The sequence below is a fragment of the Arachis ipaensis genome, chromosome B5 (assembly GCF_059453495.1).
Source record: "Arachis ipaensis isolate K30076 ecotype BB chromosome B5, ASM5945349v1, whole genome shotgun sequence".
Lineage (NCBI taxonomy): Eukaryota > Viridiplantae > Streptophyta > Magnoliopsida > Fabales > Fabaceae > Arachis > Arachis ipaensis.
Window position 1 is genome coordinate 10196799 of NC_142440.1, and position 17275 is coordinate 10214073.

The 17275-nt window shown below is 34.6% G+C and overlaps 1 protein-coding gene across 1 annotated transcript; it reads right to left on the reverse strand.

The window, feature by feature from the left end:
- Positions 1-14189: 14189 nt before the first annotated feature.
- Positions 14190-16827, reverse strand: LOC107642841 (calcium uniporter (DUF607)). The gene is made up of 2 exons (XM_016346328.3): positions 16050-16827; positions 14190-15205 (listed from the first exon to the last, which is right to left on the reverse strand). The coding sequence occupies exons 1-2, from the start codon at positions 16620-16622 to the stop codon at positions 14729-14731; spliced, it is 1050 nt and encodes a 349-aa protein (XP_016201814.1). The 5' UTR covers positions 16623-16827; the 3' UTR covers positions 14190-14728.
- Positions 16828-17275: the final 448 nt, after the last annotated feature.

Genomic DNA, 17275 nt, shown 5'->3' on the forward strand with positions numbered 1-17275 from the left:
AGTGTAGGAAACTGATTCAGAGGTTCTGAGTCAAGAAGCAGAGTCTTTCTATAAAAGCTTATTCTGTCATTTAGATGATGTTGATTTGGGTTGCCTTGGTGATGTGCCTCTTCCTTCTCTGAATGAGGAAGCTTGCAATAATCTTACGGCACCAGTTACTATAGAGGAAGTCAGAACAGCTGTTTTTCACATGAACTCCTTTAAAGCTCCGGGTCCTGATGGGTTTCAAGCTTTCTTCTTCAAAGATTATCGGGAGATCATTGGTCTTGATGTTTGGAAGATGGTGAAGCAGGCATTCTCTGGTGTTACTCTTGATCCGAGAATGATGGAGACTTTATTGGTTCTTATTCCAAAGATTGAATCACCGGTATCTATGAAAGATTTTAGGCCAATTAGTCTTTGTAATGTAGTTTACAAGATCATCACGAAGGTCCTTGTTAATAGGCTCCGTCCTCATCTTGCAGAGATTGTTGGCCCGCTTCAAGGAGGATTTATTCCGGGACGAGGAACTCCTGACAACATCATTATTGCTCAAGAAGTCCTCAACTTTATGAATAAGACTAAATCATAGAAAGGCACACTGGCGTTTAAGATTGATCTAGAGAAAGCTTATGACAGAGTTGACTGGAGGTTTTTAGCTCATACCCTTAAGAGCTTTGGTTTTCCTATTCCTACAATTAATTTGATTATGATTTGTGTCACTGCTTCCTCCTTATCTATTCTTTGGAATGGGAATCGTCTGAATGGCTTTACTTCTAGCCGGGTTCTTAGACAAGGAGACCCTATGTCTCCCTATCTTTTTGTGTTGTGTATGGAGCGATTGGCATGCTTTATTAGTCATCAGGTTGATTTGGGCTTGTAGGAGCCGGTTGCTGTTTCTAGAGGGGGACCAAGGATATCCTACTTAATGTTTGTGGATGACTTGCTTCTATTCTGTAAAGATACAAAGAGACAAGTGCAAAATGTGATGTTGGTTTTAGAGAATTTTTGCAAAGCATCTGGGATGAAGATTAATGTGGAGAAGTCTAAAGCGCTTTGCTCCAAGAATGTCTCTATCAAATTTGTCTAGGACTTGGGCAAGTATCTTGGGGTTACCCTTAGCCATTCTAGGGTGACCCGTTCAGCTTTCAATGGTGTCCTGGATAAGATTCGAAGTAGACTAGCAAGCTGGAAAAGGAGTTTACTCAATCGGGCTGGTAGACTCTGCTTGGTTAATTCTGTTGCAGTCGCTATTCCCATGTACCAGATGCAGGTCTCTATTTTTTCCAAAGGAATCATTAGTAAATTAGAGTCTATGATGAGGAATTTTCTTTGGAAAGGACAAGTTGATAGAAGAGGATTGAATCTTGTTAGTTGGAAGGTACTGGTTACTCCAAAAAAATATGGAGGGTTGGGGATTAGAGATCCTTATTGTGTGAATACTGCTTTTCTTGGGAAGCTAATTTAGACTTTTTTCTAGCAGCCAAACAAGTTATAGGTCCAATTGTTGGATGTCAAATACCGATCATCTCTATATAATTGTTTTAGTTGTCCTAAAAATAAGGGCTCTCCCATTTGAAGGAGTCTCTTCAAGGCTTGGAAAGTGTTGAAGGATGGGTTTGCTTGGTGTATTGGGGATTTGAACCAGAATTTTTGGTTTTCTAGCTAGAGGAGAGAAGAACGGTTATCTAACGACATGGATTATGTTCACATTTCTAATTCGAATATCTGGATACAGGATATTTGGTCGGTTGGTTGGTGGCATTTGGATACTCTTTATTCTCCTTTATCTCAAAATCTGAAAGGTAATATTCTCTCTTACAATCCAAATGTGCAAGCAGGTTCGGAAGTGGGTTGGTATTGGTTTGGGTCTGCTGCAAAAGTCTATGACTCACACAGTGGTTACTTGTGGTTGTGTAAGAAGCTTTTTGGTTGGGAGGAGCGGGAGAATTAGCTTTGGCTTTGGCGTCAGCTTGTTCCGGAAAAGCATAAGTTTTTGGCTTGGTTGTGTCTTAAGGAGGCTCTTCCTACTATAAGTTTTCGCTTTAGAAGAGGGATGTCGTCATCGGATAGGTGCCCAAGATGTCTTTCTAACCAGGAATCAGTTTTACATTGTATTCGGGATTGCCCAAAAGCTCAGCTTGTATGGCACAGGTTGGATATTTTCTGTCATCGTTTGGATTTGAAGAACTGGTTCTTGTATCATAGCAGAGAGCATCTGTTCAAGTTCTTTTTGGGACTTTGGTGGATATGGCGAGCAAGGAATAATGACATCTTTAATCCTCATGAAACTTGGCCTCCGAAAAAAGTGATTTGTCTGGTATTAACTTCAGAAAAGGAGCTTAGGAATATTTTTGAATTATAACGTATGTCCATTTCCTCTACTCTAAATGGTTTTTGGAATCCTCCATCCATTGGCACTTTCAAGATTAATTGTGATGCTAGTTATCTTGGTTCGGGTGATAGTGTTGGTTTTGCTTGTGTTATTAGAGATTGTAATGGGAGTTGACAAATGGGGTGTTTGGGAATGATTGAGAATAATAGTATTCTTCAAGGGAAATTATTTTCTATTTGGAGAGGATATCTCTTAGCTTGGGATGTGGGTCAACGAGATGTTATTTGTGAGACGGATTGTGTGGAAGCATTTAATCTTGTTACTAATCACCAAGATGGTTTTGGGTTTATTAATCCATTGGTACTCAAAATAAGAGATATCATGCATTGGAATTGACGTGTTTACTTTCGTTTGATTATGAGAGATGCAAACACAGTGGCAGATACTATGACAAAGATGGCGATGAAGTTACAACTTTCTCATGTGGAGCTTCCTTCACCTTGGGAGGAGTTTCAGAGTAGTCTTAAAAAGGATTGTCCCTCTATTTAAGAAGATCATTTATTTAGTTTTTCTTTTTTTAGTTTATTTCAGTCACCAAAAATACTGCTCGATATATAACGCATGAACTTTGGACTTAACCTGCACACAAACGAAGATTAAACTTACTATTTTTATGTATTCGTGTCAAAATTTATAAATAATTAAAATGTACAAATATTCTTGCACATAGCAGAGCAGTCGATATTTAGAGATCAACTATAATGTATATACATAAAAAAAAATCATTAGTCAATTATTTATATAGAGTATAATATAAAATAAATATTTAACATGTTTAAAACAATACGTGTAAATATATAGATAAACATTTAATATATGTTGGTACATGTTTCGGACCCGATTTTCTGGTCCTTTCTCATAACGGTTACCAAATTCGGCAATTTTAAAATTGGGTCATCCACAAGATCGAAAGACAGATCAATAACTTTTTGAATTCAAATACTTCCCTTATCTTAATGAGATAAGATAAGATGATGACGACCTAAACCGGCCCTACAGTCTCTAACTAACATTTGAATTCAAATACCTCCCATATATTAGTCAGATAAGACAAGATGAGATAACTACCACCAGTTAAATAAAGGAGAGCTCTTAGGTACGTCACTCATTCCACACATCTTATACCTCTCAGATTCATTCTGATTTGGGCATTGGAGTGTCTTTGCAGGTATCACCCCGCCGTTCCAAGAAGACGATCCGGCAATCGCCTCGACTCACAAGTCCCCGATCCATCTCGTTACTCGTACCAGAGACTTCTAGCACATTAGCGCTGTCTGTGGATACTGCCAAGTCGTGGCGGCATGACAGCGAACCTCGAGGAGAAATCCTCAAGCCACCACCACAACTCAAACTCGCGAAGCCCAACACCCGACTTTCCGGATAGCCTTTTTCCCACCCACGAGAGGACAACCAGCACCATGCACCGCATGCCAACCCCGGATCGGTGGAAACCAAAAGAGAACGATCGTAAACCCGACAAAATCTGAGCATCCGATGGCCTAGGAGAAAAAGCAATCCAGATAATCTAAGAACTGTGCCTCAGAGTGCAAAACCTCGAAGGCCAAGTAACGTCCAAAGAGCGATATCACCCAGAACACTTGAGCCAAGCAACCTCCAGGACCCGATCGCATTGCAAAACCAGGAACAACAAGTCACCTAAACAACGACGCGACAAACGACGTGATCGCAATGTTTCTAGCAATCCGGAGCGCCGACACTACAAGGACGACCGAAGGCACCGCCAGGAGGCCAAGCGAGCACAAAGTGAGCAGATGATAATGGGAGCTACCCCATTCACCGAGAAAATCCTGAAAGCCAACCTCCTGAAAGGTTTTGACAAACCCACCGACATAAAGTATGATAGCACCAAGGATCCCCAGGAACACCTAACGGCCTTCGAGGCCAGGATGAACTTGGAAGGAGCCGCCGATGCGGTCCGATGCTCCGGTAACCTTGGCCGGCCCCACGATCAAATGGTTCAACGCCCTTCCAAACGGCTTCATAGTCAGTTTCAACAACGTCTCCAAGAAGTTTATGGCCCAGTTCACCACCAGGATCACCAAAGCAAAGCACCCGATCAGCTTACTCGAAATCACCCAAAGACAAGACGAATCACCGAGAAAATACCTCAACAATGAGTGCCTAACGGTCGACGGACTCATGGACTCGGTCGCCAATCTTTGTTTGACCAATGGCCTCATGAATGAAGACTTCCGAAAATACCTTACCACCAAGCCAGTCTGGACCATGCACGAAATCCAAAACGTAAGGGAATACATAAACAACGAAGAGGTAAGTCAAGTCATGGCCGCCAATAAATAACAGCACGATAACACAGCACCTCGTAGTAACCCACCACCGAAAGATACCCTAAAGGAACACCCCAGACCCGTTGCCCCCAACTGACCACCCAGGGTAGGAAAGTCACGAACAACACCTCCCTACCCACTCCCATCATAGAAATCTACCACCAAATAGCAAAACGAGGTATCCTTCTGAAGGTGCGACAACTGAAGGAACGTACAGGCGGCAACAAGAGTCTATACTATGATTACCACCGAGGATACGAACATAAAACCCAAGATTGCTTCGAGCTAAAAGACGCCCTCGAACAAGCCATCTATGACGGCAAACTCCCCGAATTCGCCAAAATCATCCGAGAGCCTAGGAGAACTGAAAGAGAAAGATCACCAAAACGCGAAGGACGTAACCTGAGGACGATACGACAGGCACCCTAAGAAAGTCCGAAAACTGACTTCACCAAAATCGTAAACGTCATCACTGGAAAGGACACGTTGGAAAAGTCAAAACCAGCACTAAAAAAGGATTTTAAAGTCCTAGCTGTAAGAAACCAAGTACCAATCTCCTCGGTTTCAGCGGCGACCATATTTTCCCTCGACGACTGCCAACACGGCACCTTGGCAGAAGACGCCCCATTTGTTATCTCGACAAAGGTCGGAACCGAACTTGTGAAAAGAATACTGGTCGACACTGGAGCTGATTCCAACATCCTCTTCAGAGGAATCTTCGACAAGCTGGGTCTCCGAAACGAAAATCTATAAACCCACCGCAACTGGGTGACCCAACTCGGAGACAACTTCCTCAAATCGGACAGTTTCATAGTGTTACCACTAACCATCGGAACTGGTACCAGAGGAAGACCATCCTCTCCGAGTTCGTGGTTCTTAAGGACTCCACTGCCTACAACAACATCATCGGAAGAAAGATGACCAACGACCTATCCTAATCATGAAGTTTCAGGCTGATAATGGCACCATCGAAATGATACACGGAGACCAGAAAGTCACGGTAGAGTGCCATAACACCAGCTTGGCCCTCCGCAAGTGATCACGAGACACGGCAGGCATCTTTCTCACTGACCTTGATGCACACCAAGACCCCAGTCCGTGCAAAACCGTGGGAGGAAACGACGAAGAAGCAGAGCGGGACCTCGCAGACGAGGTCAAGAGCATAGCACACCTATGGGATCTAACCCTAAAATAGAGAATAAGCCTAAGGTACAATCACAGCACGGTACGACGAGGCTTCGGACCAGGAGACCTCATCTTACAACAAAATGACATCGGTCTCCCCACTCCCGGAGAAGGGAAGCTCACGCCCAACTGGGAGGGTCCCTACCGAATCAAGACGGTAAATGGAAAAGGAGACTACAAGCTCAAAAGACTATACGGAACCGAGCTCCCGAGATCCTGGAATGCCATTAACTTACAACGCTACTATACGTAGAAATATCCTTCCAAAGAAACAAGATCAAGGCCGTTTAGGACTATCTCTTTACCCTGTATTTTTTGCTTTTTTTTACTTTAATTTATTGTTTAAATTGTTTAATCGTATATTTTCTTATCAGACACTCTTTCCTACCAACATCGGGAGGTTTTAACGAAACCTAAACCTCAAATAAAATTCATTTTTTCAAAAGCATTGTCCTGTCTGACGGCACAAACTAAACGCGGATGCCCCCGGGGATCGATCACCCCAAAGCCAACAAGACAGATATCCAAATAAGTAAATAGCTATCCGAGAATCGATCACCCCGACGCCAAGAAAATAGATATCCAAATAACAAAAAACGGCGATCCAGGGATCGATCACCCCAAGGCCAACAAAATGAATATCCAAATAAGTAAACAGCTACCCGGGGATCGATCACCCCAAGACCAACAAAATGGATATCCAAATAAGTAAACAAAATGGATATCCAAATAAGTAAACGGCTACCCAGGGATCGATCACCCCGAGACCAACAAAACGAATATCCAAATAACAAAACGGATATCCAAATAAGTAAATGACTACCCAGGAATCGATCACCCCGAGGCCAACCGAACGGATATCCAAATAACAAATCGGATATCTAAGTAACAAAAAACAGTGGCCTGAGGATCGATCACCCTGAGGCCAATAGAACGGATATCCAAACAACAAAACGGATATCCAAATAACAAAAAATAGTGACCAGGGAATCAATCACCTGCGAAACCAACAAAGCAGATATCTAAATAAGTTAAACGGCTACCCCCAGAAACCGATCACCTCCGAGGTCAACAAAACAGATATTCAAATAAGCTAAATAAGCAAAGTATTGAAATCGCCCCACCAAGAGGCCTAAAATAAGTTCACAATAACAGCCCAAAAAGAGCACACAAAACAAGCATGAGTTGACGGTCCTCCAACTCGTAGAAAGCTGAACTCATCAACATCCCGCCAATCGGCACATGATGACGTCACACCGTTTCCAGACCCCTTACGGCATCCCGATAATAGAAAACCAAACTCATCAACAAAAGCGGCGTTAACGCCTAAGCTAATGACTTTCCAACTCGTGAAAAGCAGAACTCGCCAACATCCCGCCAATTGGCGCAGGATGACGTCACGTCCTTTCCAAACCCCTCACAATCTCCTGAACTACAGAGAACTGGGCTCCCCAACAACTCAACATTGAGACCAAGCAAGCATGCTCTCATGCTCTGGGGGCAACTGTTTCGGACCCGATCTCCGGATCCTTCATCGAAAGGTCACCAAACCCGGCAATCCCAAGATTGGGTTATCCTCACGGCCCAAAAATGGATCAATAACTTCTAATATCTTGACCCAACATTCGAATTCAAATACCTCCATTATCTTAGCCAGATAAGATAAGATAAGATGATGACGGCCCAAACCGGCCCTATAATCTCTAACCAACATTCGAATCCAAATACCTCCCTTATCTTAGCCAAATAAGATAAGATAAAATAACTAGCACCTGGTATATAAAGGGGAATCAGAGATCCCCTCAGGTACGTCACACATTCTACACACCTTATACCTCTCAGATCTATTTTGACTTAGACGTTGGAGTATCTTTGCAGGTACCACTCTCCACCGCTTCAAGAAGACGATCCGGTAACCGCCTCAATTCGTAAGTCTCCAATCTATCTCATTATCCGTGCCAAAAACTTCTAATATAATATATTTATAGCATTTTTGTTTAGCAATTAATCAATTGAGTGTATTATTTGATATAAGAAAAATTAATCAAGATACAATAATATGCATTATTATTCATGAATCATGATAGTGATTAGTGAGTAATGAGTATGGATGAAGATTAGGATAACAATGAAAAGTATTTAATTGTGAGAAGTTTGCATTTGAAATTTCAAATCTTCAATCATACTGGGTTTTATTATCTAGTGACTACATATATATTGTGCAAGTTTAATACATATTCAAATGAGGTTCTTTTTCATTTTTTATTTAATTATTTTATTTTTCCATGGACGTACATATCCAAATGAGGTTGTTTTCTAGTATATCTGTATTTGGATGATGATATATATAGATATGGTTAGCAATATTATACGAAGTTATCAGGTGGACATATTCCATTAAGATATACAATTTTAATACTAAAAATTGATTTAGTTGTTTTAATAGAATTTTGGAATAAATATCAATTATTTTTTATGAACCTCCGTATATTTTGACAATTTGAAATATTAAGCTATTGATGCCGCTAACTTGCTAAGTGCTGCTGCGTTGGCTGCGCGTTAAGTTGCCCTTAGTTATTGCTTAATAAAGTTGTTGGAAAATGACTACTTATAAAACAAAATCCCATGTTTGTTAAATGAATTTAATTTTTATTTATTGTTAATATTTTAGAATTATTAAGCACAAACTTTTGGATTTTTATCAAGAGTCAACAATTAATTTTTAATTTAGTCGGTATTTATCTTCTATCCTTTTTCCTCTTTTAATTTTATTTCAATACCTACCATTTCAATAAATTTTAATTCTTTCACATGCTTGATAAACATAAAGTTTTATATAAAATAAACATAAATTTTTATATAAAAGCCAAATAATACAGTACAATTTTAATTCGATTATTAAATTATAATAGATTTTTTTAATTGGGAAGAATTTATTCTTAAATTATAATATTATACATTTATATCACCTTAAATTCATTTCATAACTTCTAATAAAAATTTTAAGAGTATTTAAGTCCCTAACATTTCAAAATCGTCTCAATTTTGTCTCGTCATTAATTTTATTAACAGATTCCTAACAGCAAAACAACATTAAGTCAATTTTAGAACGTTAAAGATTTAAATAGAATTATTTAAATGTTAGAGATAATTTTAAAATTTATCCATTAAAAATAAAAACGATATTTTATTCAAATTTTAAAATACTTGAATTACATCGTTTACGATAACAATACCATAATATGTCAACACTTTTTAACTAATAGAGACAAATATATTTATTAAAATATTAAATAAAATAATTTTTTTAATTTTAACATTAATTAGTCAATTTTTTAATTAATAACTAATTAATCAATTTTTTATCCAATTTTATTACAATAACTATGGTTTCAACTTTGATCCCACCTCGCAACGCCAATTTCATCACCACCGTTAGCATCAACACTGATCACGCATTACCATTACAATTATTCTATTTCAACTGTAAATTGCTGTTGATAGTCGCCATTTGTGCTTCTTTCTGTGTCATGGTAAACTGCTACAAGTAATAGCCGTTTATATTATATAAGAGTCACTTACATGACATTTAAAATATTTTTTTAAAATATATTTTTTAATAATTAAAAATTAATATATATAATTAATTAAATTATATTATTTTTATTAAAATTAGATCGTATAAATCGATTTGATAAAAAAATTGATAAATCAAATTTTAAATTGGTCTAAATTAATATTTTTTATAAAAAATAATTACAATATTTTTATTATAAAAAATGACTAAAATATTCTTATAATTAATTTTAAAAATTCTAAATCTTAATCCTACAATGACATAAAGAGAAGTGTTAGGATTTAGGGTTCTCAATATCTATAAAATAAGAATATTTTAGTTATTTTTATAATAGGAGTATTATAACTATTTTTTATAAAAAAAAATATTAATTTAGATTGATTCAAGATTTGATTTATCGATTTTTTAGTCAAATTAATTTGTCCGATTTAATTTTAACAAAAATAACATAATTTAATTAATTATATGTATTAAATTTTAATTATTAAAAATATATTTAAAATAAGATGTTTTAGACGTCTTTATCTAAATGACTCCCTTGTACAATATATGTGTTTGTGTGTAACTCGCGACGCATTAAAACGGATTAATTACCTAAAATTTTGTGTTGCAGCGGTTTATATAAAAAATAAATTATACATATATATAATGAGAGACGGACCTACATATATATAAAAAATAATATATATATATATATATATATTATATTTATTCTAAAATAAAATATAATGAAAAAAATATTTTATTAAATTTAACATTTAATAATAATTATATTGTTAAATTTGATTTAGTATAAAAATAAAAAATAAATAAATAAATAAACTCAAAAATAGTGATAATTAATTTTGTTATATTAGTTAATTAGTTAATAATTAAATTGAAATTTAATTTTTTAATTAAATACAACTTAAATTATTAGTGATTTTTTAAAAAATATTTAAGATAATAAAACATATTATTTATATGTTAATATACTCTATTAGTATTTATTATTAAAATGGTATTGATTATAGTAATTATTTTGGTTAAAAAAATTATTTATATCATAAAGACTATAATAAATAGATTTTATAATTAATATAAAACAATAAAAGTCAAATAATTATTTAAGAATATATATAGAAAAATAATATTTAGTCATGTTAAAATAAAAAGAAAGTTATTATAAATTATTTTTTATTATTTTAAATATTATACTGTGGGTAAAATTATCTTTTTATTATTTTAAATATTATAATAAGTGATTGTGCGTATATTTTTAGTTCTTATCAATATGTATATAGATAGTTCTAACTTAAAATTTTAAATATATCTAAACAAATTTAGGTTGGTCGAGTGATTAACTTAGTTGTCCGCTTAAGTAAGTATTGGGAATTCGAATTTCGTCTCGTATGTATAGCAACTCATTGACCCTCTTAAATGAAACTCAAATTCACGATACATTAGTCCTTAGCTTGTTGAGAATTGTGGAAAGCCAAAAATATATATATCTATACCTAAATTTTATTATATTTTGCCCCTACAATTAAATATTTTTGGATCCGTCACTGTTATAACAAAAATTCAATTGTTGTAATTATGTAATTTGGATACTCAAATAATTTAATAACGTAAATTGTCCTAAAAAATATTAAAGAAACAAAAGAATTGTATTCTAATTATTTCTTTTTTTTTCTTTGTTTTTTTTTATAAAAATTATTAGAAATTAAATTATTTATTCACTTGAATATATATTTATATTCATATATTCAAATGAATAAGAAAAATTCGTATATATAGAAAGAGCTTAACAAAAGATATAAACATTTCAATAATAATAATTATTATCTCGTTTTTTCGAGTTTTTGTTTTATTTTAATATTTAACAACAATGGGAATGGTTTTTCGTAGTTTATTCTCTTTTTAAAAAATAAGCACTATTCGACCTAGATAGTTCGCACTTCAATTCGAAAATGGAACAAAAAATTCGTAGTTTTTCATTTATTATCAAATCTTTTTTATTTCTATTTCATTTTGGAATCCAAAGAGATGCATATTCTTTTTTTCAATTAAAAGAAAAAAATAAATTCCAAAATTTATCATTTTTGGATCACCAATTTAATATTCCATTCAAATATTTCATTCAAAATATTTTTTCTTCTTATAAAATAAATAGATTCCAAAATAGATATTTATATGAGTTAAAAGATTTTCATATTACTTGAAAGTGATAATAGATACCCATATAAAAGAAATTAAAAAGTAAGAGAAATGTAGAGAAAATAATTAAGTGTATGTTTGAATTAAAATTTGTAAACGAAAATTTGTATTAAATTAATTTTATAAATTTGATTTTGATAAAAAAAAACAAGTTAGTATTAACATGATTTATATTTGATAATTTTGTATCAAAATGAATTATAGTAAAATAAATATTATTTGAATTACATTATTCAAAATTAGGTTTAGATAAAAATGACTAAAAGAGACATAAATTTATATAATTCAAAACCATTTTTTAACACTCTTTGGCTATAATTTTTTTTTAAAAGAATTAAATTTATTTGTTGAAATTTAATATTTTTATCATAATTTTTTAGTACTCTTTTTGTATTTAATTTGATATTTCTAATATAATTAATAATTTATATTATAAAAAATAACAATAATGAATAAAGTACATATTAATTCAACAATACATAGTGAAAATTACACAAAGCCAAACAAAAAAATAAAGTTCTATAAAAAAATGATTAAAAATTTTATATGAATATTAAAAATTCCATTAAAAAATATAACAATATCCATAAGAGAACACAAAGAAAACTCTAAAAAAAAACATGCATTACTTTGACACAAGAAAAAATAAATGAAAAATTGATTAAAAAAAAATAAAATTTAGAAAAGAGTACTAAAAATAATAGTATAAAAAAAAATATTTATTTGTAAAGTCTATGCCATGGATAAAAACAAATACAAAAATTATGATGAGATTGAAGGAAAAAATTAGCAAAAAAAAAAAAAAAAAAAAAAAAAAACTCCAATCTAACAATTAAACGTAAAGTTATAATTTATTATTTCTAGTAAACAAAAGTTAAAATACAGAATCATATAAAAAATTATGACGTTGGAGAAGATTAAACCTGTTTTATATATTTCAAACATTAAACCAAACGGATCCTAACCCAATTAACTAAATAAGTAGGAGGAAATATACTTGAAACACTATGTTTTTGACACAGTATCTAAGGTATTTAACTACATAAAGATGTTATAAAAACTTTAGTGTTTTTTTTTTTTTTTTTTTGGTATTGAAAAAAAGAAAACTCTTGTTTATACAGTATATGCAGATGCAGATGATTGTTGGACCAATAATGGACGGTGGATTTTAAAGTGGATGGGTTGCCGGCTGAGAAGAGTAACCAATAACAGTTCCGTGTTCATTGTCCAATGATGCTCCAATTAAATAATAATGCAACCTTCGCCAGTTATGACTTTCCAGTTGACGTAAACCTTCAGATAATGAAAACACCTGTTATCCAACAATCTATATATAAGATATAAACAAGGACAACACAAATTGCCTTAAGTAATGAATGACTCATATAACATATGCTAGCTGTATTTACTTTGTTAGACAATGTATTCACTCATGTTGCATTTACATTCACATTCACATTCACATTCCACCGTTCAATTGGATATGAATAAGATTCACATAATATATGAATTGACACAAGGGCGAACGTATGCCAATTATTTTTTGTTATAAAATCAAGTTAGAATGAAATTAAAGTTCGATTTAACATGTTCTTCGCCTTAGCTTTTTCTCTAATTGGTATCTATTGGGAAAATTGTATTTTTTTTATCCTCTAAGTTTACGATTTTGCATTTTATTCTTTATAATTAAAATTGTATAAATGAGCTCCTTAATATTTTAGTATTGTGCATATATACTCTTGAATAACAAAATTATCCTCTTGCTACTAGAAGTAAGTGAGAAGAGAAGAAAGAGAAAAGAGGGAAGGAGAGGAGGGGAGTAATTTAATCATTTAAGGGTTCAAATGCACACAACTTGAAATGTAGAAGTGTTAATATAAATATTTTTTAAAAAAGTTAAAGCCATACATTCATACAGACATAGTTAAGGAGAAAACCGCCACCAACTCCCCCAAAAAATAGAGTAAAATACAATTCTTCTTCCTTCTTATTTTTGATAGCCAAAGGAAAATTTAATTGCTTTTTACTTTTAAGTCTTGATTGAAAAAATAGAGAATAAATAATATCATTTTTTATCAATTCCCTTTTTCTTGTATAATAAAACAATAATCTGTGCATTTATCTTTTAAAGTTTCAAATTTTTAATACCCAACTAAAAACAGTATTTATTCAGCAATAACTCAGTATCAAAACTAAATCATTTTCTCACATCGTGATCATAGACTTTTTTCCTTTGGTTCTGCGTGCAGGGAATCAGTTCTCAACATAGCAAGTTTGTTTGTTTCTGAAAAGCAACCTCTTTTTTGTTTGTTCCTTTGGTTCAATTTGTTCTTTAACTGTCGTCTCTCAATAATATAAACACCTTACCAAATCGAAAAGAAACTTCTTTCCGTTAATGTGGTATCCGGAATACATATTTATCACGCTTTGCTGTAATAATTATATTTTTATTTCGAATAATGATTTAGTTAAAACCTTTAACGAAATAAAAAATCGAATTAGGACTGACTCTTCATTTGAGACACAAATTTGATTTCCATCATAATTTTTGTCAAAGGCTTAATTTCTATCAGATGTATATTTCACTATCTTAATTTAAAAATAATTAAGACTTTAGTTTCTTACTTTTTCATCTTCCTAGAAGATCTTGATATGTGACTTATATCTTTGTTTATAATGTGATTTCTATTAACATTGGCAACTCTGAAATGCCTCTACAGTGTACCTATTGGATAAGAGCTCATAGGCTGGTCTTTTACTATAACTAAATCCTTGCCATTTAATTTAGCAATGAAAAAGTTTGGAAACAACACTCTGCATCCGTTGTACATAGGGCCGCACACTAATTCTAACTCACGGGAAAACGCAAATATTGTTGATTATCTTTTTTCCCATGTCTTTTTCGGAGGATGATAATTTCATGTCCTGGAATCAGCTGAGAGGGCGTTGAACCCACAAGTTTTTTTCTACTTATTTGCTACAGTCTCAGTCAGTGAATAGGAATAAAAATACTCAAGGCCTTTCATGTTTTAGTTTTTTTCCAAGGCCTCAAATTACCTTTATCTTTCCTTCCAATCAATGCTGTTAGAGAGTCTTGTCAAATGGGTGAGCAATGGAGGAATCAATCTTTGGAGGTATGGAACTGGAGGGAGGAGAGCATGCAGCTTTGAGCTCATTAAACCTTTCAATGTTAAAATTGTTAAGCTTCATGAGGCGCTTCTGCTTGGTGCTGAAGCGGGATTGATAGAAGCCTTCAAAGGAAGGTTCTATTGAGGTCCTAAGGAAGAATGTATACCCAGCCATGAAGTACAAAGATGTCAGATAGAAGCATATTGGCTCCATCACATCCCATGTTAGCTCCCAAAAGGTGAGCCTCATGCATGTCAGCGTCTGAACCACTAGGAAACTCAGCCCGCCCCAGAGCTCCCGCCGAACAAGGGTGTGGGCTCTGCCGTCGATGGCTGACTTCTGTTTCTCCATTTCTTCGAATTCTCTCCTAACAGAGTCATGCACCTTGGCTCCTCCTCGCAGAGGGAGTAGATCTTGAATGGCTTTTGCTACCTGTATCACAACAAATTTTACACAATTTGGGTGAAGCCTGCCTCAAGCTTAGCTACACATTTGGTTTTCCCTTTATGAATCACACAAGCTTATAGTGAATGAATTAATTTTTGTAATTAAACCCACACAGAACGTAGAACACAATTTAGCAAAACCTATGAATTCTATTTTTCACCCTCTAACACTTCAAAAGGGAGCAAATAGTTTGCTAGTACCTAGAATAGAAAACCCCAACTTTCCATCCGTATTGGTATTATATGAAAAGGATTGTAATCCTAATCTAAAATTAATTTAGGGTTAGCATGAACCCATCTACCAATAGACCCAATCTTTTTTCAATCTAAATAAAGATATTGAAATAGAAAGCCCAAATTTGCCAATTAGTAAATCCCCAAAATAGTTGAATTAGATTAGATTGATGAATATAATAGTGAGTGGGAAAGCTGGCAGGGCTTTATGCAGTCCTTTAAAGCCCTAATATACCACCTCAAACGGGACTTTTTAGATCTTGGGAAACAACAAAGTTTCAATTTCCTGTGGAAAAAAACAAAAGAAATAATCCAAAAGACATTATCAGTTTTCGGTAGTCTCTAACCAAATAAATTGGTAAATGAGCAGCTATAACATGATTGCTTTTAAAAATCAAAAACCTATCTTGGAATCTCCACCATCACCCTTCTGTCATAACCCAGAAATTAAAAACTTAACCCAGCACAACACAACAAAACCAAAAACAAATTGATCAATTAATTAAAAATAAAACAATCAATTATTGGAAGACTGGAAAAAATTTAATCTAACAAGAAAAAGATGAAAAAGAGAGAGGCATGGGAAATAAATTAACCTGTTCTGGCCTGACGAAAACGACATCTCCTAAAATAATCACAGCCGCAGAATCATCGAGCAGCCTTGCAATCGTAACCGCTTGATCCTGATCGGAGCAATTCTCGGAGCAGATCCGAATGAACTCGTGTAACGTTATGCAGCTCTTTCGGATCTCTTTAAGCTTCGATTTCACCATCTCCACCTGCGCCGCCTTCAGCAACTTCCGAGCATCCTCCGCCGTCACTCCCAACTCCTCCACCTCCTCGTCCTCCTTCTCCTCCATCGCCGGCGGCCTCAGCCCCTCCAATCGAATGCGGTTTCTAGCAATGTCCATTGCCCTCAACCTCTCCATAATGTTTCCGTGGGCAGACGGCGATCGAAGCTCCGGCTCGAACCCAGGTCGCTTATGAAGGAACCTCCGGAAGACGCCATTATCTCCTGGGTCCGGAGCGATGTCACGATCTCCAGAGCAGGCGGCGGAAGCGACCCTCGCGTGAACGGAGGCAGATGAAATCCGGCAATTGGTGAGGGTTTGCGATGAGAGTTTGGTAAAATTGAATAGGCGCTGAGCTAGGGTTTTTTTGAACGCCATGTATAATGATAACAATAATAACAACAATAATGTTAAAATTGGAGAGATACAGAACGTTCAGAAAGGTCTAGAGAGATAAGAAACAATAAGCTTGGAGAAAAGGATGGGCCTCGGGGACCTTAATATATAGGTGCCCCCATAAAAACGGAACAACGGAGATAAACGTTTGCTCAGAAGTAAAGACGCGAGAATTTGATTGTAGCGTAGGCGATAAATTGAGAGACGGGAATATATCCTAGAGAGGGGAATGTGGCCAGACACGTGGTGGGATGAGATTATAAGATATATGGATTGGTAACCGTCTGATCGCTAGGTTTGATATGCTGACTAGATTCGAGCCTGGCCTGCCCTGAAAGGCTGGAGCTGCCTATGCACCCTTTGAGAAGCATCGTTATCCTATATTCCTATTAGTGAATTAATTAATTATTTAATTAAGATTTATTTTCTACCGAAAAAAAGAGCGAAAATTTGGGAGTTGGCAAGGTACTCCTAGAAGTGATTGCGTCCACGCGAAGGTGTCGCTACACATGACTTATTATATTATACTCATGGGATTGGGCGCAATATGAGGATATTTATTTACTGCTAGTAGAGGATAACTGTAAGCAAGTAACGAATTAGTTAATTAAGAAAAATGTGTTGTAATGATCAAG